At 44.0% G+C, this 24,505-nt stretch overlaps 1 protein-coding gene across 2 annotated transcripts in view; it reads right to left on the reverse strand.

Moving 5' to 3' along the window:
- Positions 1-24,505, reverse strand: part of MERTK (MER proto-oncogene, tyrosine kinase) — a 137,146-nt gene that overhangs the window by 9,777 nt on the left and 102,864 nt on the right. For both annotated transcript variants that reach the window (XM_061431424.1, XM_061431425.1), the window contains 9 exons: positions 21,996-22,149; positions 18,399-18,484; positions 16,694-16,789; positions 15,670-15,750; positions 10,472-10,564; positions 8,073-8,191; positions 2,598-2,707; positions 1,271-1,430; positions 250-386 (listed from right to left, as the gene is read on the reverse strand). In XM_061431424.1, the coding sequence (XP_061287408.1) occupies positions 250-386; positions 1,271-1,430; positions 2,598-2,707; positions 8,073-8,191; positions 10,472-10,564; positions 15,670-15,750; positions 16,694-16,789; positions 18,399-18,484; positions 21,996-22,149 (1,036 nt within the window). The remainder of the gene's footprint in view (positions 1-249; positions 387-1,270; positions 1,431-2,597; positions 2,708-8,072; positions 8,192-10,471; positions 10,565-15,669; positions 15,751-16,693; positions 16,790-18,398; positions 18,485-21,995; positions 22,150-24,505) is intronic.

Genomic DNA, 24,505 nt, shown 5'->3' on the forward strand with positions numbered 1-24,505 from the left:
CTGCAGGTTCTGCTTCCACCCACACAGAAGGCCAACTGCGTTTCCTAGAAGTGATTATAGGCCTTGCGGGCACGTGTGGGCTCACTGGAGATGAGCACACACCGCCTACCCCCACAAGAGGCTTCTGGTCCCAGTGTCTGTGCGTGTCGCCCTCTGCCCGCGCCCACCTGTAAGCGGCCCCACCCCAGTGGCCGTGCGTCCCCAGGTAAACTTTGCTGGCTGCCCCAAGATGGAGAGCAACTGACTCACAGTTCATCCAGGCAATCCTCGGGCTGCTTCAGCCGTTGGCCGTGGAGAAGATAGTCATACATCTCGTGGTTCTGGACTCCGGGGTAGGGGGTCATTCCTCGTGTGGCTATCTCCCACATGGTCACACCAAATGCCCACTGAGGACAAAGCAACAACGTGAGGGCTCAAGTCTTTCCAGAAAGGCTGAATGGACTTCTTCATTGGCAAAGGTCATCTCCTCAGAGCCCTGGCGACGGCGCACAGAGCTGACGATGATGTTAGGGACACGCCACTCTCCCAACGCGGCAGTGACACGGGGTTGGAACCCCACAGCTCCCCATTTCTACTAGAGTTGTTTGGGAAACGAGACAAAGGCAGGCTAGCCTTCTGTCACTTCACTGCTCTGTTTAGTGTTCTGTTTCTACTGTTGCTGGCAAGTGTTTTCTTCTCCTGTGTGTGGGCTCAGTCCTGTCCAACTCTTTGTGACCCCATGGACTATAGCCCACGAGGCTCCTCTGCCCATGGAATTCTCCAGGCAAGGATACTGGAGTGGGTTGCCATTTCCTGCTCCAGGGGATCTTCCCAGCCCCAGGATCAAACCCACATTTCCTGCATTGGAAGGTGGGTTCTTTACCACTGAGCCACCTGGGAAGCCCTGTTTTCCTTTCCCAAATCTCTGGTTAAGGGTATCTGTCGTTACACAGCACCTTTTATACAGCATCTTGGTTCAAACAGCCACTGGATGAATTCATTTAATTTAATGTGAATCTGAAATATCTTAGTTGTGGGTGATAAGTCACTATATTATAGCAGAGGAAAGTGGGGATAAATGAAGGGCCTTTGCATGTCAGGCTACTTCACCAGAATCTAGTGTCCCACCTAGAATTAAAGCGTCAAGCAATAAATAAAAGAGAAGGGTGAACCTGCCCCAATCCTCAGTTCATCAAAGAATAAGTTGTCCTGTGGCACCAGCTGAGGTCATTTCTTTCAACTTGCCTTCATCTTGGGAATGCGAGGCCCCACATCAAAGCTCTGAACATACCACATCACTTTTACTGGTGTAGACTCGGTCTGCGAGACTCTCTATGGCGATCCATTTCACAGGCATCTTCGCAATGCGGCCCTGGCGGTAGTAATCACCACTGTAGATCTTCTTAGAGAGGCCAAAGTCCGCCACGCAGACAGTCATGTCATCTCGCAACCTACAGAGAGAGACAGAGTGAGTTCACATCCTCAGCAACATCAGAGGCAAAGCCTTAAATCTCAGGTCTGCGCCCGATGCAGCTGAAAACATTCAGGATAAGTACAAAAAGTGGGCTTCCCCAGTGGATCAGCAGTAAAGTATCTGCCTGCAATGCAGGAGACACAGGTTCAATCAGGAAGACTCCTTGGAGGAGGAAATGGCAACCCCTTCCAGTACTCTTGCCTGGGAAATCTCATAGACAGAGAAGCCTGGTGGGCTACAGTCCATGGGGTCACAAAGAGTCAGACATGACTGAGCGACTGAACATCAATGGCTACTGAAGCCGATTGAAGAGAGGGGGAAGCTGATGTTCAAAGTTCTTGTATAAGCCCTTATCTCTTCGCTGCAGAAGGAAAGTTTTGGTGTAGCCAGGACAAAACTGCTTCACAGGATAGCACCGTGAAAACTCAGGGACAGAACTGTGATACTTTTCATGACTGTCTTCATGATTACTGTTCAGTCACCAAGTGGTGCCTGACTTTCTATGACTCCATGGACTGTAGCCTGCTACGCTCCTCTGTCCAAGGGATTTCTCAGGCATGGTGAGTTGACTTATATGCAATTCTGGATCCAAAAAACCTGATGACAGTCGGGGAGGGTCCCAAAGTCACAGCTAGGACTCTGAGCTGCATGAGAGTGTGAAAATAAAAAAGTAGTCATATATACACATGATACACACTACTATATATAAAACAGATAACTAATAAGGACCTACTGCATAGCATAGGGAACTCTACTCAATACTCTGAAATGATCTATATGGGAAAATAATGTAAAAAGAGTGTGTATATAAGTACATGTACAACTGATTCACTTTGCTGTATACCTGAAACTAAAACAACATTGTAACTCAACCAGACTCCAATAAAAATTAAAAAAAAAAGTCACAGGGGAAAGTTTTGGAAATCAACCAGACTCTTGGAGGCAGAGATAGGGAAAACCCCCAAGCAGAAAACTCAGTCGTATCTCAGGGTGGTAGAAATTCTGTCTCCAGAGCCAGCCACGCCGTCCCTTTCCCAAATCTAGCCCTCCTCTATATTTTAACAGCAACATGCCACCCACCAGTCCTACAAATATCTACCACCATGAGGTCCCAACCACCTCCAGGATGAGCCAGGACTCTTACATGCAGTTTCGAGCAGCTAAATCTCGGTGAAGAAAGTTCCTGTTGCTGAGATACTCCATTCCCTGGGCAATGTCCACCATGAACTTCAACAGTGTCTGCAGGGGGATATGCTAGGGGGTGGAAGACATGAGGAGAGAGACTATTATTATTATTTGGTTGTGCTGTGCAGCTTGAAGCTAGTTACTCAGTTGTGTCTGACTCTTTGAGACCCCATGGACTATAGCCTACCTAGCTTCTCCATTCATGGGATTTTCCAGGCAAGAATACTGGAGTGGGTTTCCATTTCCTTCTCCAGAGGATCTTCCTGACCCAGGAATTGAACCCAGGTCTTCTGCGTTGCATGCAGCTTCTTTACCACCTGAGTCACCTGGGAAGCCCTGTGCAGCTTATAGGACCTGATTCCCCAACAGGGATTGAACCCACAGGCTTCCCTGGTAGCTCAGATGGTAAAGAATCCACCTGCAATGTAGGAGACCCAGGTTCAGTTCCTGGGTTGGGACGATCCCCTGGAGAAGGGAATGGCTACCCACTCCAGTATTCTTGCCTGGGAGATTACTGGACAGAGGAGCCTTGTGGGCTACAGTCCATGGAGTCAGAAAGAGTCAGACATGACTGAGTGACTAACAGAGACGAACACAGGCCATGGCAGTGAAAGTGCCAAGTCCTAACTGCTGGAATTCCTGAGAGATTTTTCTTTTAAAAGGAAACCAAGTTATTCCCTTTGAGGGGGAAAATGATGGCTTTATTTCTTACAAGTGTGGCCATGAAACAAGGAAATTTCCATATCACTAATGTTGGTGGCTCAGTGGTACAGAATTTGCCTACTAATGCAGGAGATGCAGGATACGAGGGTTTGATCCCTGGGTCAGGAAGATCCCTTGGAGGAGGGCACAGCAACCCACTCCAGTATTCTTGCCTGGAGAATCCCATGGACAGAGAAGCCTGGTGGGCTGCAGCCAATGGGGTCACAAAAAGTCAGACACGACTTAAGAGACTGAGCGTGCATGCAACCTCACAAGTGAGGTTTTTAAAAGGGATGAAAACATGCAAACAAAACCAACAAACCTAAAACTTCTTGCAAATATCATATTTTATTGTTTCTTTAGAAGTATTGACAGTGAGTAATAGTGTTTTCACAAGTCATAAGGTCAAATGGGATCCTTGTGTCCTGAGCAGCAGTGGGACCAACAGCGGAAAGGAGGGGAGGTCTGGTTTCAGTGGGGGAGGGTGTGGGGGGAAGGTCTAGGGTTTGGATGGCAAAAAGTCCTCCAAAAAGTAGCTGTTTCCAATTATGCACCCACATCTGCTATGTTTCACTTTAAAATGTTTTGAAAGATACTTTTCTTCTTCTGGACAGAAAGTAGGATAGTCTTTACTCCTTATCATGGGACCAAAGAACCACAAGTCAGGATTTAGGAATTTTCATTTTTGTTTCTCTAGGGGCCTTTCTTTAGGTTTGAACAGTCTAGTGTGTATTTTTTTCCCCTAGGTTGTAAAAATCAAACCAGACTGTGTGTTAGAAAATCTACTGTGTTGGGATTGATTATGAGGGTGATGATTCAGGAAGACTTCTGTGTAGTAATGCAAGGTTTTAGTGCAATCGGGGCCCTAAACAGAAGGGTTCACGAGTTCCTAGAACTCATAAATGAGTCCATCCTTGATACATTCTCCCCCAAGGGGTTGGACTGTCATGGCTTACTCTCTATGGCACTTGAGTCTTCTAAAGTGGTACTGATGAAGACACTGAAGTTTTTAAAAAACTTATTCATTTTGGCTGTGCCAGGTCTTAGTTGCGGCACTTGGATCTTCAGTTGTGGCATGTAGGATCTAGTTCCCTGACTAGGGATCGAACCTAGGCCCCCTGCACTGGGAGCGTGAAGTCTTAGCCACAGGACCACCAGGAAAATCCCAAGACACTGAATTTTTAATGATTTATATTTCCCAACTAAGACACACGTCAATCATAGACTGTATAACAAAATGCTTTAATTATCCTTTACCCTTAAAGAAAATGCAAGCAAATCAGGCATGAATCCTTAAGTCTCTATTCTGTATATTTGGGGCATTTGGTTTTCTATATTCTAATTTCTAGGAAAGGATTTGGGTGCTAAGAAATATCAAATCTGCTGACATTTGTGAAAGGATAATGAATATCAGGTGCTATCGCTTTGTGTCATTTTTTTCCCAAGCACAACTACATTATTCCTGCAGACTGTGACCAAAGGTCACGTAAAAGATTACTGTGAGGCAAAACTAGTAAATGAGTTCAATAAGGTCGCAGGATACTAGGTTGACATACAAAACTCAATTGCATTTCTATGCCCTAAACAATGAAGTGTCCAAAAATGAAATTAAGAAAACATCTACAAAAGAATTAACAACAAACTACTTAGGAATAAATTCAACAAAAGAAGTGCAAAACTTATACTCTGACAACTATAAAGCAAAAGAGTTAAATTAATTCTAAATTAATAGAGAAGTGTCCAGTGTCCATGGATCAGAAGACCAGGAGTGCTACTCACGCAAAGAACAGTGTGGCACCTGGCCCTGCTGCAAGGCACACTCACGTGACTGAGACCCTAGAAGGAACAGAGGTGTCCATTCCCAAGGACCTGACTGATAAGGCAGCAGAGAGTTGAATAAAAGCTTGATTTTCTAGTTTGCCTATGAAGCATTTTGTGCCTTCCAGTTTTACCTGTGGCTATAAGGTAGCAAAATATAAAAATATACCCCTTTAAAATGTTTATAAAAACCTGGGGGTTTTCATCATTGGAAATATACTTGTATTTTTGCAAATAGAAATGATTCATTAGCAAGTAAAATGCTGTGTACTTGTTTCCTTACTTGTTAATTTTTTTAAACTTTTTTATTTTTTGTTTCTTTTTTTATTTTGTTCAAAAAAACATAAGATGACAGCAGTATTTTTGGCAGACATAGACAAACTGATTCTAGAATTTACCAAACTAGAATAGTGAAAACAATTCTGAAAAAGTAGGATAAATTTGGAGGAATCACATTACCCGATTTTACGACAACAAAGCTACAGTAATATTGATGATGTGGTAAGGGCAAAGGATGGCCCACAGCTTGATGGAACAGAGCAGAGAACTCAGAAACAGACCCACACGTGTACACACAGTTGACTTTTGACAAAGGTGTAAAAGCAATAAATGGATGAAGGATAATCTTTTCACAAATGATGCTGGTCATCTATAAACAAAATAGAACAGACTAAATTTCACCCCATTAATGAAAAATGGCTCACAGACTTAAACATAACATGTAAACAAATTTTTAGAAGAAAACATAGAAGAAAATCTATTATACCTAGGGTTAGGCAAAGAGTCCTTAAATATAACAGCAAAAGTATGATCCATTAAAATAAAAAAACTGATGGGACTTCCCTGGTGGTACAATGGATGAGAATCTGCATGCCAATAGAGCTGACAAGGGTTTGATCCCTGATCTTGGAAGATTCAAGGGAGCGACTAAAGCCACTGAGCAACTAAAGCCTGTGTGCGACAAGTACTGAAGCCCGGGTATTCCCGGGTCCATGAGACACAGCTAAAGCCCATGTGCCACGAGTACTGAGGCCCGTGTACTCCAGGGCCCACGGGACAGAGCTAAAGCCCGTGTGCCACGAGTACTGAGGCCCGTGTACTCCAGGGCCCACAGGACACAGCTAAAGCCCGTGTGCCACGAGTACTGAGGCCCGTGTACTCCAGGGCCCACGGGACACAGCTAAAGCCTGTGTACCACGAGTACTGAGGCCTGCGAGTTCCAGGGCCCACGAGACACACGACTGAGCCCACATGCTACAACCACCAAAGCTGCCACCCCCTGGAGCCTGTGCTCTACAGCAGGAGAAACCACTACAGTAAGCTCTTGGACCACGAGGAGGAGGGGCCCCGACCCACCGAAACTGGAGAAAGCCCAAGCACGGCAACAAGACCCAGTGCAACCAAAAATAAATACATAAATTGTGAAAACCAAAATAGGCATGAGCATGGGACCAGCACGGGAGCCAGATGAAGGCAGGAACTCTTTCTCTTTTAGGTTCTTTCCACCATCCCTTGAAAGAACAGAACAAAACCAAGAAAAAGAAAATAAAAAACCTCCTGGTGTTTGCATAACACTTGCATACAATACCAACAGGGGCAGCAAGGTACAGGAGAGAAGGCTCCAGACAATGTTCTCCATAAACTGGTCTCAGGTTTTAGGTTGTTTTTTTTTAACGATTTACTTTGTTTTTAAAAATACTCGTATTTTATTTATTTATTTGGCTGTGCCGTGTCTTAGTTGCAGCAGTCGGAGTCTTCGATGTTTTGTAGCGGCACATGGCATCTTTAGTTGAAACAGGTGGGCTCTAGTTCCCTGAGCAGGGATGGAACGCAGGCCGCCTGCCCTGAGAGTGCAGAGTCTTAACCACTGGACTACCAGGGAATCCCTATTTGCTTTAGTTTTGACTTTGCTGCACAGGCTTTTCTCTAGTTCCAGTGAGCGGGGACTACTCTTCGTTCTGATGCGGGGGCTTCTCCTTGTAGTGGCTTCTCTTGTTGGGACCCGGGCTCTCGGTGCATGGGCTTCAGTAGTTGGGGCTCCCAGGCTACACGGTACAGGCTCAGTAGATGTGGAGCACTGACTTAGTTGCTCCGTGGCGTATGGGATCTTCCTGGACCAGGGATGGGACACGTGTCCTCTGCACTGCCAGGTGGATTCTCAACCACTAGACCATCAGAGAAGCCCAGCTTTGTGGTTTTTCCAGCTGTCTCCATAAGCTTTCGATAAGTGGCCGTTCCTCCAGGCTCACCTGTCTCATGGGATGAGGACCTTCCCCTGCGGCGCTGCCAGGCACTACATTGCTACTGCTCTCTCGTCAGGACCCTGTCCACCACCTGGGGCTGGGGGGTGAGGTGCTGCAGTCTAAGGGCCCATTTCTGGTTGGTTTCTCTGTGCTGTGGGGCTCAGGGCAAGGCTTGCCCTGTGGGGTCTCAGGGGTGGCCCTCTCTCAGGGGCACCATGGAAGGTAGGCAGGCGGGCCTACCAATTCCTAACATGCTTTCTGATTCTGAAGACAGAGGGGCTCGGGACAAATAGAAAGATGGATGCAACCAATTTCCCCTCTGACTCTCTGAAAAAAACTCATGCAACTGGGAACTGAGACAGCTCCGACATCTGGTGATTTCATAGTAAACAATCCAAAAAAGGAGACTTTGAAGGAAAGAGCCGCTCTGATAGCAAGAGGGGCCCACTCAGCTCCACCCCCAGCTGGTTTCTCCCCCACATAAGATGAGAATAATGAAACCTGTGGGCAGGTCTGCTGTGACGATGGACACCTTACATCAACCCCCAGGGCCAGCGAGCGCTGGACAAAGGCCAGCGTCCCCGCTTCCCTTTGCAGGTTAGACGCGGAGGTCGTCCTGGCCTTGTCGTGGGAGCCCTGAGCACTGTTCAGGCAACGGGGTGATGGATTACCTTTGGTCCTGTCTCCAGTCGGGAGTAGAGGAGGTAGGTGTGCAGATCCCCGTATTTCATGAAGGGTAAAATCACCATGGGCCTGGGGATGCCCTGAGGGCTCATTTCTATACATACACCTGGAATTAAAACCAGAGAGTGAGTTACAAAGAGCCCTTGTTAGCAGTGACCAGAAAATGCGCTGCAGGAGCGCTGGGTAATTGAAACCAGGCACTCTCAAATTCACGGTTAAAAAAATGAAACAAAACATTCACAACTCACACACTCTGTGTTTTAGAATACGGAACACACACTGGGGTCCACTTCTTGGTATTTTTTTTTTCTTTCAGACTAATGCCAATCTTTGCATGAAAGTTCTCAAAAAAGTAATCAATACCAAGTACAGCCATGGAGAAGGATATGGCAACCCACTCTGGTATTCTTGCCTGAGTAATCCCACGGACAGAGGAACCCGGTGAGCTACAGTCCATGGGGTCGCGAAAGAGTCAGACACGACTTAGTGACTAAACAACAAAAAACAAGTAGCTCATGGAGTTTTTGTTATACTGAGTCAAACTGAGGGGGAGGTGACCACAGTAGAATTCGAGAGCAAACTAGTTTCAGATGATGGTTAAATAATTAATCATATTAAGTCCCCTGCAACCAAATACTTAAAACTATTGGAAGAATTAATTCTGAGGGCCCATAGGTGAAATCCATGTCTCTAAATGTTAACAGTTATACAGAGGAAAAGCTCCACATCATTTGTCACAGATGCTACAATCAGAGTGTCTGAGATCAGGCTCGAAAAGCTCTTGCAGATGGTAGTCAACGACTAAGCACCGCTGTCCTCAGACTCTGCTGAAGTCAATAGCTACAAATGCACCACAGTAGTTTCTTTGACACAACACTGTCTCCAAACATTAGTTTTCCCATCTCTCTGGCAGTGTCCATCACAATAAACATTGAAAATTCCAAGAATATAGCATTTATCAAGTCAAAGGACAGAAAAAAAAGAAGTCAGCAGAACATTCAACTATTTTTAGGTTGCTCTCCCCTTTTGGAAGAGCATCACACACCAACCACTTGAGACCGGCTCTCCATTAAGTATGAGTAAATGGTGTCACAAAACCAAATTCTCATTGTTAAATCACTGACTCAAATCCCATGAAACTGCCAACATAGATCCTAAGAAATTAATATGTTAAAAAATTTTTAATATCTTTTCAAGTACTGATTTCTTAGGTTCTGCTGTGCTTAGTTGCTCTGTCATATCTGACTCTTTGTGACCCCATGGACTGTAGCCAGCCAGGCTCCTCTGTCCATGGGATTCTCCAGGCTAGAATACTGGAGTGGGTTGCCATGCCCTCCTCCAGAGGATCTTTCCAACCCAGGATTGAATCCAGGTCTCTCTCACTGCAGGTGAATTCCTTGCTGTCTGAGCCACCAGGGAAGCCACATTTCTTGGGCTCTATATTGACAGTTTCATGGGACTTGATTCAATTGATTTAAAAACGGTTTCTCAGGACTTTCCTGGTGATCCAGTGGTTAGTACTCCTAGCTTACACTGCAGGGAGCAGACTAAATCCCTGAGAGGAATTAAGACCCGTATGTCACTTGGTGGAGCCAAAAGAAGTTTTAAAAATTGTTTCTCAAAGATGATCTATGGAATTTGTCTAATTTTCAGCTTTGCCCTACTAGCCTTTGATTCACGTGCAACCTGAAATCAAGACAAATTATAGCATAACCAGCTTTCATGTCTTGTAAGTGGGGTGGTAGTGGTGGTTTAAGGGCTACATCATGTCTGACTCTTTTTCGACCTCATGGACTGTAGCCCGCCAGGCTCCTCTGTCCGTGGAATTCTTCAGGCAAGAATACTGGAGTGGGAGAATAGTGGAGGAGCCATTTCCTTCTCCAGGGGATCTTTGCCACCCAGGGAATGAACGCAGATCTCCTGAATTGCAGGCAGATTCTTTACCGACTGAGCCATCAGGGAAGCCCTGTAAGGGCGGGGGGTGGGGTTGGGGGTAAGTGAGGCTATTTTAATCCATAGCAACTTAGAATTCTGTGGACACTAAACACTCCTGAGTTCACTGGTATCCAGGAAATTTAGGCCTATTTTTACAACCAGCTTCAGAAAAATGCAACCATAAAAAGTCTTTTGGGAGAAACACTCAACTCTTTTTTTTTTCTTTTGCAGGATATTAGTTCCCCAACCAGGGATTGAACCCAGGCCTCCTGCAGAGGAAGGGCTGAGTCCTAACCACGTGACTGCCAGGGAATTCGCAAAAACCCAATGTTATGAAGTACTTTGGGATTATACAAGGCATAATGTTTATCTGCCCCAGAGATTTTTGCTTGGGCCCAGAGTGTATCAGCCAAGGCCCTCCGGTCACCCGATGCTGCATTTCCGTGAGTACCTAGGAGCCGAATGACGTTCGGATGGTTGAAGTCTTTCATGCATGCAGCCTCACTGAGAAATTCCTCAATCTCTCGCTGCGAAAAGTTGTCCACTAAAAGAAAAGATGGAAAAAGTTAGCCATGAGTTATTACTCAGAGAAGGGGAAAGAGGAATAGCAATTTTATTCTTGAAAAGTAGAATCAGGAAAAGGCAAAATGATAGCAACAGTAAGAGTGGTTGCCAGGGACTGGTTGGGGGGAGGGATGAATCGGTTGCCTATAGGGATTTTCAGGAGATGAAACTTCTGTGTGACCCTGGAATGGTGGACACAGGGCATAATGCATTTGTCAAAACCTACAGAACATACAACACAAGTTGGACCCTAATGTAACCTGTTGTTGCCGTTTACTTGCTAAGTTGTGTCCAACTCTTCGTGACCCTGTTGGACTGTAGCCCACCAGGCTCCTCTGTCCTTGGGATTTCCCAGGCAATACTAGAGTGGGCTGCCACGCCCTTCTCCTGGGGATCTTCTTGACCCAGGGATCAAACCCATGTCTCCTGCATTGGCAGGTGGATTCTTTACTGCTGGAGCCACCAGGAAAGTCCCCTTCTATAAATCTAAAACCATTCTAAAAATTAAGAGATCAAACCAGTCAATCCTCAAGGAAATTAGTCCTGAATATTCATTGGAAGGACTGATGCTGAAACTGAAACGCCAATACTTTGGCCATCTGATGCAAAGAACTGACTCATTGGACAAGACCCTGATGCTGGGAAAGATTGAAGGTAGGAGGAGAAGGGGACAACAGAGGATGAGATATTGGGGTGGCATCACCAACTCAATGAACATTGAGTACGAGCAAGCTCCGGGAGTTGGTGATGGACAGGGAAGCTTAGGGTGCTACAGTCCATGGAGGCACAAAGAGTCGGACATGACTGAGCGACTGAACTGAACTGAACTGATTATTAATAGCAAAAAACAACAAAAAAAACCCAACACCTAAAATTGAATCCAACTGGTCTGTTGCAATGATTTTTGCCTCAAAAAAAGAACAAACTGCTTCTCTCTCTCAGCACATTTCTTGCAAGTCTGGTTGCACAATTCTGCCTTGTGAACTAGATGCACTTTCATACCAAGTTTCTGGAATCACGCCAACTCAAAAGAGACATTTAAAATTCTATAATTAGGCTGAGTGAAATAAGCCAGTCACACGAGGACAAATACTGTATGATTCCACTTCTGTGAGGTATTTCAGTTCAGTTCAGTTAAGTCGCTCAGTCGTGTCCGACTCTTTGTGACCCCATGAATCGCAGCACGCCAGGCCTCCCTGTCCATCACCAACTCCTGGAGTTCACTCAGACTCAAGTCCATCGAGTCAGTGATGCCATCCAGCCATCTCATCCTCTGTCATCTGCTTCTCCTCCTGCCCCCAATCCCTCCCAGCATCAGAGTCTTTTCCAATGAGGTATTTAGAGAAGTCCAATTCGCAGAAAGTTGAATGGTGAGTGCCAGGTGCAAGACGGGGTGGGGAGAATGGGGGTTGTTCTTTAATGGGTATGGAGTTCAGTTTTGTGAGGTGAAAAAGTTATGGAGGTGGATGGTGGTGATGGTTGCACAAGAATATGAATGTACTCAATGTCTCTGAACTGTAAATTTAAAAGATTCTTCAGTTCAGTTCAGTCGCTCAGTTGTGTCCAACTCTTTGCGACCCCATGAACCGCAGCACATCAGGCCTCCCTGTCCATCACCAACTCCCGGAGTCCACCCAAACCCATGTCCATTGAGTTGGTGATGCCATCCAACCATTTTATCCTCTGTCATCCCCTTCTCCTCCTGCCCTCAATCTTTCCCAGCATTAGGGTCTTTTCAAATGAGTCAGCTCTTTGCATCAGGTGGCCAAAGTACTGGAGTTTCAGTTTCAACATCAGTCCTTCCAATGAACACCCAGGACTGATCTCCTTTAGGATGGACTGGTTGGATCTCCTTGCAGTCCAAGGGACTCTCAAGAGTCTTCTTCAACACCACAATTCAAAAGCATCAATGCTTCGGGGCTCAGCCTTCTTTATAGTCCAACTCTCACATCCATACATGACCACTGGGAAAAACCATAGCCTTGACTAGATGGACCTTTACTGACAAAGTAATGTCTCTGCTTTTTAATATGCTGTCTAGGTTGGTCATAACTTTCCTTCCAAGGAGTAAGCGTCTTTTAATTTCATGGCTGCAATCACCATCTGCAGTGATTTTGGAGCCCCCAAAAATAAAGTCAGCCACTGTTTCCACTGTTTCCCCATCTATTTGACATGAAGTGATGGGACCAGATGCCATGATCTTCGTTTTCTGAATGTTGAGCTTTAAGCCAACTTTTCCACTCTCCTCTTTCACTTTCATCAAGAGGCTCCTTAGTTCTTCTTCACTTTCTGCCATAAGGGTGGTGTCATCTGCATATCTGAGGTTATTGATATTTCTCCTGGCTATCTTGATTCCAGCTTGTGCTTCGTCCAGCCCAGTGTGTCTCATGATGTACTCTGCATGTAAGTTAAATAAGTAGGGTGACAATATACAGCCTTGACGTACTCCTTTTCCTATTTGCAATCAGCCTTAAGATGATGTATTTTGTGTTATTTTTAGTCGCTTCGTTGTGTCCGACTGTTTGCAACCCCATGGACTGTAGCCCGCCAAGCTCCGCTGTCCATGGGGTTTCCCAGGCAAGAGTACTGGAGCAGTTTGTCATTCCCTTCTCCAGGGGATCTTCCTGACCCGGGGGTTGAACCCATGTCTCCTGCATTGGCAGGAGGATTCTTTACCACTGAGCTGCTACAATTAAAATCAACTGTAGGGAATTCCCAGGTGGTCCAGTGGTTAGGATTCTGCGCTTACACTGCTAAGGGCCCTGGTTCAATCTCTGGTTGCGGAACTAAGATTCTGCAAATCTTGCAGGGTGCACCCCCACCAAAAAAATAGGAAAAAAATCAAACATAAAGCCGGCACACTTTAGGGAATGCACATTAACATTAACAGGAGTGGAGTGTTGGCTGGAGTCACATATAAGAGCATGTAGTACAAGGTCTGTGCCTCCTATGGGCTTAATATATATTAATCCTTCTATCAAAGCAAACTCAGGAAACGTCTGCCCACTTTGCCCCAAACAACCAAGTGTGATGGCGGGCAAAACCCTCCCCTGTGGTGCAACCCCTCCAGGCCAGTGTAGAAGAGTGTGTGACTTGGAGTCCGGAGACTGACTGGGCTTTCAATCTTTGATCATTAGCATGGATGCGATTCCTATACAAATTACCCTAATTTTCTATTTTCTTCCATTCTTTTCTTAAAATGTACTTTTATTTATTTATTTATTTTGTGGCCGCGCTGCATGGCACGTGGGACCTTAGTCCCCTGACCAGAGATCCCTCTGGGATTCGGTCTGTGCCCCCTGCCGTGGAAGCGCAGAGTCTTAATCACTGGATCACCAGGGAAGTCCTGTGCATGTTCAGTCGCTCAGTCGTGTCTGACTCTTGGCGACCCCGTGGACTGTAGCCTGCCAGGCTCCTCTGTCCATGGAAATTTCCAGGCAAGAATACTGGAGTGGTCGCCATTTCCTTCTCCAGGGGATCTTCCCAACTCAGGAATCAAGCCTGTGTCTCTCTGGACACCAGCACAGATTCTGGAGTGTTCTAATTGGCATCTATCACTATTTTTGTCAACACTGTATTAATAGTTCCTCCTCCTCCACACTGGAACCAAAGTGAACATTCCAGAATGTCGTCTGGTCTTGTTCCTCATTGCTGAAGACTCTTAACAGTCAGTGCTTTACCACTCATGGGTTGGAAACAGACTCTGTGATGACTTTTCAGGCCCTTCCTGACCCAGATGCAGACACTCTCCTCAGCTCACTTGGAGACTGTAGTCCGTGATCACGGCTCTCCTTCCTATGCCTTTGACCAAAGAACACTTCTCCTCTTTCTGAGAATCCTGCCTTCCAGGCAGCCCACAGCTTCCTGCAGACCCACACAAACACCCTCATGTGAGGAAGTGAATCCACCAAGCTAAGCCAGAATGACCCCTGGGGTCAGATGCTGCTACCAGATCCAGCCTGCCTTGGAAATTCATGCCTTACTTTGGAATCATTATCTCTACTAGGTGACAGAGGCAGGGAGGTAGAGAGTAAACAACAAACGATATTGCCTCGTGTGTTGGGGCTCAGGGTGGGTCATCCCAAAATACGCCACAGTGGCATACTGATTATTCTGAATTACAGTTACTTAGGAAACGGCTAATGCAAGAGGGACGCTCTGACCCTCCTTTTTGTCTTCCTGAAAGCAGGAAATAAATCTCTCAGTGAAAGATGAAGGACATCCTTATCACCAGAGATAGGGAATTCAGGCTGAAGAAGCCTGTATAAACAAACCTTGAGAGGTCTTTAAATTGACTACTCCAAGCCCAGACTCTGTTTGGATTCTTCACTTAATTGGACATCTCACTCAAGTTTCTTTGTCCTGTCATTCCCTCACAATTGTGTTGTTTCTCTAAAACATTTACACAGTGCCTCCTTTGGCCACTTTGTAAGTCCCATTTCTATGAGATCTTCCTGGGCATTAATTAAAATTTATGTTTTTTCTCCTTTTAATCTGTCCTGTGTCAAGTTTATTATTAGGCCAGCCATGAGAACTTAAGATGGGTGGAGAGGCAAATTTCCCCCTCCCTGGCAAGTGTAAAGAATATGCAAAAATCTATCTGTATAACTGAATCATTTTGCTGTAGCCCTGAAACTCTGTAAGCCAACTGTGTGCATGCCTGCTCAGTGACTCAGTTGTGTCCGACTCTTTGTGGCCGCATGGACTGTAGCCCACCAGGCTTCTCTGTCCATGGGGATCCTCCAGGCAAGAGTACTGGAGTGGGTTGCCATTCCCTTCCCCAGGGGATCTTCCCATCCCAGGGATCAAACTCTTTGTTTCCTGCATTTCAGGCAGTTTCTTAACCACTAGCACCACCTGGGAAGCCCATAAATCATCAAGACTTCAATAATAAATACATAAATAAACAAAACACTAAACAAGAAAAGAATATACGATGCAGGTATGAACAGTTCATCATAGTAGCTCTCCCTCTGTGACTTGATAGGGATCATGACACATGAACTCCATCATCCATCACTGGCCTGATGAAGCACCAGATGCTGAAATAGCTGCCCGCCCCTAGAACAATCGGGGTTAACTCACACTTCATGGTTTTCACAGCCACCTTCTGAGAGGTCCCATCTTCCTGATTAAGATTTCCTTCCATGACAGACCCAAACTCTCCTGTGAAATAAAACAACATCTATATTGACCTTGTGCAAAATCTTTCCTGCCCACAAAAGTGGGACAGCACCAGAGCTGTTATTTTCATGTGACCCCAGAGTGACCTCCACACAGCAGCTGGTCAGAGCCAGCCCAGGCCCCCTACACTGGTCAACTCCGGGCACAGGCTGTGCACTAGCCTCCTGCTTCTCACAGGCTTGTTTGGCTCAGACTTAGCTCAGTTCATCACTTTATTAAGCATCAAAACTGATCCAGGAAACTTATGAGACAACCTGGAAATTGTTACTGACATGCATCGAGTACAAACTCTTAATACTTCTACCATTCATCCTAAGATGATTTTGACACGAAATGTGTATCTTCACTTTTGTTCATATGTAACTTGGCAGGTGCAAAGAATAGTAAGCTTAAGAACTAGAGGAAAACATTGAAAGTGTATGGTAAGCCGACCAATGAACTGCTGCTTTTTAATGAAGGAGGGAATTGATATGTTTAAGAGGCTCTTTTCTTTTTTAAATTTTGTTATTTACTTTTGGCTGTGTCGGGCCTTGGGGATTTCTCCAGTTGTGGTGCGTGGCTTTCTCATTGTGGTGCTTTTCTTGTTGCAGAGCTTGGGCCTCAGTAGGAGTGGGACACAGGACTAGCTGCCCGCGGCACGTGGGGTCTTCCCTGACCAGGGACTGAACCCATGGCCCTGCACTGGTAGGCAGATTCTTTAACACTAGGCAACCGGGGAAGTGTGAGGCTCTTTTCATAGGTCACATCTGAGTTTCAGAAATCACTGTTGACTTTTTCATTTTAAAAGTTATAAAACAGAACTATGGATATTTGTATTAAAAGTTAAAGTCACAAGAATGGTATTCTATTTAATATATATATTTTAAAAAATGACTGTGAGCTGCTTACCTTTTTACTCATATTTTGGAAGAAAAAAACTGCTTACCTTCCCCCAGAATTTTTCCAAGAATAAGAAGGCTCCTGTCAATCATGACATCCTCTAGTTTATTCTGCAGCTCCTCACTGACTCCCAAGCTCTGTACTATAAAAGGAGTGACAGAACATATATGACCTGTCAGGATGCTTCCTTTCGTGTGAACATAATTAAAATCATAAAGTTCCATAAAAAAGTTTAACATTTTTCTCATTTTATATGCATAGCTCTTCCTGCCAAATGTCAATAATGAAATATCGTACTTAATCCTGCTGTGATTAAAGTGAGTAAAATCAATCCATCAGGGCAAAATTAATCCTGAACGATTATAAAAATCAGAACCATTCCCACTGGGCAGCTGGCAATCATATTCATGCAGGGGAGCTTTGCCCTTCACTTAAAGGAGTGAAGAAGACAAGTCAATATTCTTTCTAGTATTTACTATTATACCCCTAACTATGGGATACGAAACCGTCATCAGGACATCTCCTCTGCCCTCCCCGCTGGGGAAGCTGGCACAGAATCCACGGGAGACACGTCGAGAACAAGGCACAGTCTGTTTTGCGTATGGTGCGTAGAACCTCGCTCTAATGACATAAGAGGCGCAAAGTGGAATACTTGGTGGGGAGACTGAAGACTAAGATTTCCTGTAAGGTGTAGATATGCTGCACAATCAATGTTATCAACAAGAAGTATTAACCAGGAAAGGGAGACCAATTTGGTAACTACTGGCAAATGATTCAGTTTGTGCCATACTTCGGGAATGAACAATGAGCAAGACTTTGAAAGAAAAAGAAACAATGTGGATCATTAGAAATAACACATTAGCTCTCAGCGGAAAAATTTTACCCAAATCGTCCCCCCCATCAGAGAAAGAAATTGGTCCAAACAGAGGATTTTTTTTTTTTTTAATGCAAGAATAGACACCTAAATCTCAAAACTTCTGGATGAGAGAAGGAATTAATAACATTCTATATCAAATGAGTTTTTGTTTCATCACAATCTGCATTCCATCATCCTTATATTTATTTATTGTTTTGTTTTTCAGCAAACATCCAGACACTTGAATTTGATAATATTCGAACACTTTCTACCCTGTTTCTGAAATTATTCAAGAACAGAGCTGTTTATTCCCATTCTTTGAGACTAAGAGTTGCTGCTCTGATTCAGCAAAGTTCAAACCATAATTGTCGCAAAGTATGTTAGGAAGTTGTTCTCTGACTTGGTTGCCAGGAAAAAACAGGAAATGAGCTCTGAGGTTATGACAGTTGCTTTGCTGTTAAGTCCCTCTGCCCGCATCTTCTCCTCTCACCCTGAGAGTTCCTTCTTCCTCCCATGTTTCAAACCCCAGGAGTCCTTAACTCCAGGGCCTTCACCTCAAGTACAGCTCCAGGTTTCCAGGGAATTGCCCGGCAGGGAAGCCCAGGGCCATGTTGGATTCCCTGCTTGTTGCTTTCCAAAGACATTTTGCACATTAAAGATAGACATTCTTCAACTCCTTTGGCTTTTGTTAGAAATCCATCAATTAATTTGTGGTTTTTTGCTTGTTCTTAATCATTTCTTTTTGGTCACACAGCATGTGAGAAATTAGTCCCCTGACCAGGGATTGAACCCGCATCCTCTGCATTGGAAGCATGGAGTCTAAATCACTGGATACCAGGGAAGCCCCTCAATAGTCTTGGCCTTTGCCAAAAGAGAGAAATGAAGGTCAACTTACGGGTGAGCTCGATGGCTTGCCGGCAGAAGGACTGCTTTGCCATGTAGCTGATGACCAATTCTGAATCCTCCTCTGTGAAGGCGCTCCTGGGTGAATGATAACGGACATCTTGAGAGAGTCATTTCCTAGGCAGGTTGATAGGAAATCTAGGGGTCCCCAAGGAGAGAGGGGTCTGGAATTCTCAAGGACGAAGAAAGGACAAACTTTCTTTCTTTCTCCACATTCCTTAGGATTATATAACAATAATGTATCCTGCCTAAGGACAGTCTTTGGATTCAACCTTCTGTTATCTTAAAATGTTCATTATGGGAGTAGACCTGGTCTCTACAAGGATGTATCTTGCCTGAGGACAGTGTTATCTTAAAATGTAAATTATGGGAGTAGGTCTGATGAGGTCTTTACAACCTCCAGACAGTCTTTGGATTATATAACCTCATTGTTAACACTAGCAAGGGGGTACTCTTTCTGCCCCCTTCTGATGCCTATGTCAGAAGCTTTCTCTATCTCCTTTATACTTTAATAAAACTTTATTACACAAAAGCTCTGAGCGGTCAAGCCTCGTCTCTGGCCCCGGATTGAATTCTTGTCCTCCGGGGGCCAAGAATCCGGGTGTATTCACATGATTCAACAACAACCTTTCAATCTCAGACTAGAAACAGAGAGCTCCCCAGGCTGGGGCTGAGTCCACGAGATGCTACTAGGCTGCTGCCTGTTAAGAGAGCTCTTCTAGGCCAGAAACATTTCCCACCAGGAGAAATAAGCTTCTTCCTTAGATCCATTTTAGGACTGTCTAGGAACCATGGAGAGTTTAGAACAACTGATAAGCTCCCAACAGCCAAAGCTGTAACAATTTGAGCAACACAATGAAGTTGTGTTGGATTATAACCCAAAGTATAAAAGGAATATTCATGAGTCCAAATTGATACATATATACATGTTTATGTATATACATGCATGTGTGTGTATAAATAAATAAAGAGGGGAAGAGAAACAAGTCTCCTGTGCAGAAGAATTCCAAATATTTCATATACATACTCTGTATTTTAGGGCTTCCCTGGTGGTTCAGACGGTAAAGGATCTGCCTGAAATATAGGAGATCCAGGTTCCATACCTGGGTTGGGAAGATCCCTTGGAGAAGGAAATGGCAACTGACTCCAGTATTCTTGTCTGGGAAATCCCTTGGACAAAGGAGCCTGGTGGGCTATAGTCCATGGGGTTGCAAAGAGTCAGACATGACTGAGAACGACTAACACTTTCTGTATTTAAGAGATGGGGGGAGTGTTAACTCCTCACCCTGTAAATGTGAGCTGCAAACACTGACTTGCTTCCAAAGACCCCAGTATAAAAAGGGAGAAAAAAATAACTATGGTAAAGAAACTAGGCAGATACCACCTCAGCTAGGTGATCGGGATCAACATCAACAGTGAAATCACACTGACAGTCTGTATCTGGATGTAACAGGATGAAGATGGTACTCTGCCTCTGTGGGCTTCCTTTCAATAGTCCAGCACCCCCGTCTAATCATGACCAGAACACCACACAAATTCTAATAGAGGGTATCCTACAAAATACCTGGCCAGTACTCCTGAAAACTATCAAGGTCATCAAAAACAAGGAAAGTCTGGGAAACTCATGGAGTCTAAGGAGACATGGAGCCTAAGGAGACAATGTAGTGTGGTGTCCCGGACAGAACCCCAGAATAGAGGAGGGATAGTAGGTAAAAACAAAGGAAATTCGAATAAAGTATGGACTTTAGTTAATGATAATGTATTGATACTGTCTGACTGATTGTAGCAAATATAACTAACATAAAATGCACTAACATAAAATGTTAATAACAGGGGATCCTGGATGTGATATATATGAAAAGTTTCTATACTGCCTTCTCAATGTTTTTGTAAATACAAAATTTCCCTAAAAAATAAAGCCTATTTTAAAAAATCCATTTAGTCACTGCTTTAGCCTGATTGGTATGAAAGTATTATGAATTAGTGAGTCTAAATTATAGACTTAACCTCACTTTTTCTTATGCATATAGATTATTTTAAAATAGAAAACATGTTAAAAATAATATATTTATATGCAAGGCAAACAATTTGGAAGGATTTATGCCAAAATAGCAACTGAGACCATGGAGTATCAACCATGGAGTTACAGACAAGTTTCACTTTCTACTTTCAACTGTTCTATATAATTTGATTTTTTAACAACAAAAAAACTATAAGAATATTAATTTTATAAGTAGAAAATAAATGTATTTTCATTAAAAATGAACACATGAAAGGTGTTTGTACAAATGAATGAACAAATAAATCTAGGGTTTTGCAGTGAAAACCATGGAAACTGACTTCAGTATAAAAATAATTTGTGACAACCTGTCACTTGTTTACAGCTTCTGCTCAGCGGTTCCTGGTAACTTTATTCTGAAATATTTGAAGCAGTCCTGTAATTTTGTTAGTATATTTGCTGTACTTCATAACTCCACTCTGGGAAGTTCTAGAACATTCAACTTCAAACAGTACCAAGTTATTCAAGCTAGGGTTGAAGCAGATAAAACCTAATATCTGTTTTGGTGGTAAACTTTTAGGTTCTGTGGACCCATGAGTTAGTGGAGGCCTAGCTGATAGAAATATTTTCACTTGGAGTATTTTATTCTGCATTTCTTAACTGCCAGACTATAAGGTACATGTAGGCAGCCCCGTGTCTGTCCTCCTCATCTCTCTCCATTCAATGCACAGAACAGGCTGTGTGTATTTTTTTTTTTTTTTTTTTTAATATTCTTTCCTTCCTGCAAAGATTTGAAATGGAATCTTCATGTTTATTCTACTCCCACCTGATATGGGCACCCTGTGATGTCCACAGACTGAGTTTTCTCTATATGTACCAATACCTCGCTGTCCTAATCACCAAACATGTTTTTATACTTAGTAGGACTAGCCTTCTTTGCCCAAATTTTTGTGTATTTCAAAACTGTCATGATTCTCTCTGCTCATTTAGTCCTCAAGATACATTTTCAAATCAGCTTTTATTGACAACCCTGCAGCAATTTAGATGGTGATTGAATTAGATTTATGGTCAACTTGGGGGGGAAATGATCTCTTGACAAAGCTGAGCCTTCCCATCCATGAACATGGTACACATCTTTCCATTTATTTGAGTTTTCTTCTGTAATGTCAATAAAGTTTAATAAATTTTTCCACAAAGCTTTTATACATATATTGGGTTTCTTCTTAGGAACATTATTGTTCTCATGCTATTATGGATGGGATGTCATTCTAGCACTTTGACTTTAATGTGTCTTGAAACGAGTATCAAAATACTTTACAACATTTAATGCCCTAAAAAATGTTAAGTTTCTTCCTGAAGAAAAACAAGAAAGGAGAGTACCAGGAAGAGACTTTGAAAGAAGTAAAAAACTTTCACTATTGGCTGCCTTTGTGACACTGGCCTAATTAAGGAAGCAGCCTGCCTCCAAGAGATGCATAAGACAGGGACCAGGCTGGATACAGGAGCAAGAACAGCAGAAGAGGCAATATCACTTCACATAGCAACTTCATCAGTACCACTGAGCAAAACATTTTAAACTGAGAAACTCACCCAAACTTTGTCTCCTGGATTCTTTTCCTGATGGCCAGAGAAATGTATAAAACCAACCCAATCAAAATAAATCCACAAAAGCAGCCCAGGATTATGAGCACAGGATCTGTGTTGCCAGGTGCTGGGGTAGATGAGGGAGCAAAATCTATTGAACCTGGTAAAATACAAATAGAATCAATTCAAAACATCTCCTTGGGATTCGGGATAGTCGATTTACAATATCGGGGAAACTATTCAAGTCAGTTATAAATGTATAAGAAATTGAAAAAATAGTAAACATGTTCAGGTGCTCAGCCGTGTCCAACTCTTTGTGACCCCATGGACTGTAGCCAGCCATGCTCCTCTGTCCATGGGATTCTCCAGGCAAGAATACTGGAGTGGGTTGCCATTTCCTTCTCCAGGGATCCTCTTGACCCAGAGATTGGACTGATACCTCCTGCATCTTTTGCACTGGCAGGCAGGTTCTTTACCACTGGGCCACCTGAAAAATAGTAAAACTATTTAACTGGTATACTCTAATAAAACACTAGAAATATTGAGAATCAAAATGCTTTTTGTTGTTGTTTAAAGAAAAAAAGGTATCAACAGTAGTTTGCACAGTGCTTGCCAGTTTCCAGTTACACAGCTTGGGATATAGAGAGAATGTATTAATATTTTCCATGCTCTGGTGAATGTTGACCTCCTTTCCAAGTTTGGATCAGCTTCCAGTGTTTTATCCTCTGCACTTTCAACACTGTAAAATACCTCCGTGAGTTCCTTTAATGTTGTGATGAGAAAACAGCTATTTTGAGTTACTCCTGGGGCGTTTTACAGTATGACAATCCCACTTACAGCAGAGCCTGGACATTTTGATAAGGATCTGAACTTAGAAGTCTTGCTGCAAGTTCCCACCCTGCTTTTCCTGGGCCACCTTTTAAAATAACCACTTAGAGTTGAGCCTTTGAAAAGTTAAGTATAGGCATTTGCTGCTGCTGCTGCTGCTAAGTCGCTTCAGTCGTGTCCGACTCTGTGCAACCCGAGACGGCAGCCCATTAGGGATCCCTCTGTCCTTGGGATTCTCCAGGCAAGAACACTGGAGTGGGTTGCCATTTCCTTCTCCAGTGCATGAAGGTGAAAAGTGCTACCCACCCTCTACCACCTGCTGCGACCTGGGACAGAGGACTGCCCTTCCTCTGGCTCTCTCACCCCCTCACGCACCCCCACATCTGGGATTTGTAATAAATCTTGTGACTCTACTTCCTTTGTGTGGGGGTATTGAAACTGCCCATCAAAATGACCTCAGAGTTTTCACTTCCCCAAAGTCGGGGCTCAGATGCAGAGGGAATTAACTGCCTGCCCCCAGTTAATACCAGACACACCCCATGTGTCTGTTACGTGCTCCTCATTCAGAAGGTCACGATCTGCATTTTCTCAGTTCAGTGCACCAGTACGGGGGTGGCGGCGGCAGCACACTTGTGAAGACTGCGGCCAGCATATCTTCCTCCGGGACATCCTCCTCCTTTTGAGCACAGCCATTTCATTCATGTGGCTAAGACCACCCTACGCAATGGCTGCTCATCTCATGGACCAAATGGTGGCCGAATCAACATGCCCTGGTCGGAAATTTCTTCAACTCCACACATGTTCAATTCAAATTCTACTTCCCAACATCGTCTCCTTTCCTTTCTTCTCTGCACTTTCACCGTTGTTCACCAACTCCGTCTTTCAAATATCCACTTTTGTGAAATGTCATGTGAGTTTTGCCCCTGGGAGAAAGGAAGTAGGCCAGCTCTGTGCCTCTTAGATGTGTGTGAACAGACTAAGGAAAGCATGGGGACCAACCACAGACAGACTTGGAAAGAAGTGACCCGACTGGTCACAACCAAGATACACCTGTTGCTTGTGGAGCGATTTTCGTACTGCAGAGCTGGTGGAGACGAATATATCATCACAGTTGATACATGCTGGTGACTCAACTGTGAACTGTTTTGTTGGGAATGGCTGTGATTTACCTAAACTGTAGTAACTGAAATATATGCAGATTAGAACTTTGCAAAGGCGGGGCTGCCAGGACAGCCAAGGCTTTTGTAATTATTATGTATGACAAGGAGAAGTCTGTCATCTTAAACTCTGATTTTTTCCTTAAACTGAAGTATAACTGATTTCTAATACTGTGTTAGTTTCTGGTGTACAGAAAAGTGATTCAGTTACACGTATGTGTGTGTCCTAGTGACTCTTTGTGACCCCCTGCTCTGTAGCCCACCAGGCTCCTCTGTCCATGGGATTTCCCAGGCAAAATACTGGAGAGGGTTGTCATTTCCTACTCCAGGGGATCTTCCCGACCCCGGGATCAAACCCATGTCTCCTTGGCAAGTGGATTCTTTACACTGAGCCACCTGGGAAGCCCTGTATACACACACATACACACACACAGGTATATATATATATATATATTCTTTTACACATTGTTTTCCATTATGGTTTATTACAAGATTTGAATATAGTTCCCTGTGCTATTCTCTATTTTATTT

Source organism: Bos javanicus, chromosome 11 (genome assembly GCF_032452875.1).
Source record: "Bos javanicus breed banteng chromosome 11, ARS-OSU_banteng_1.0, whole genome shotgun sequence".
NCBI classification, from domain to species: Eukaryota; Metazoa; Chordata; class Mammalia; order Artiodactyla; family Bovidae; genus Bos; species Bos javanicus.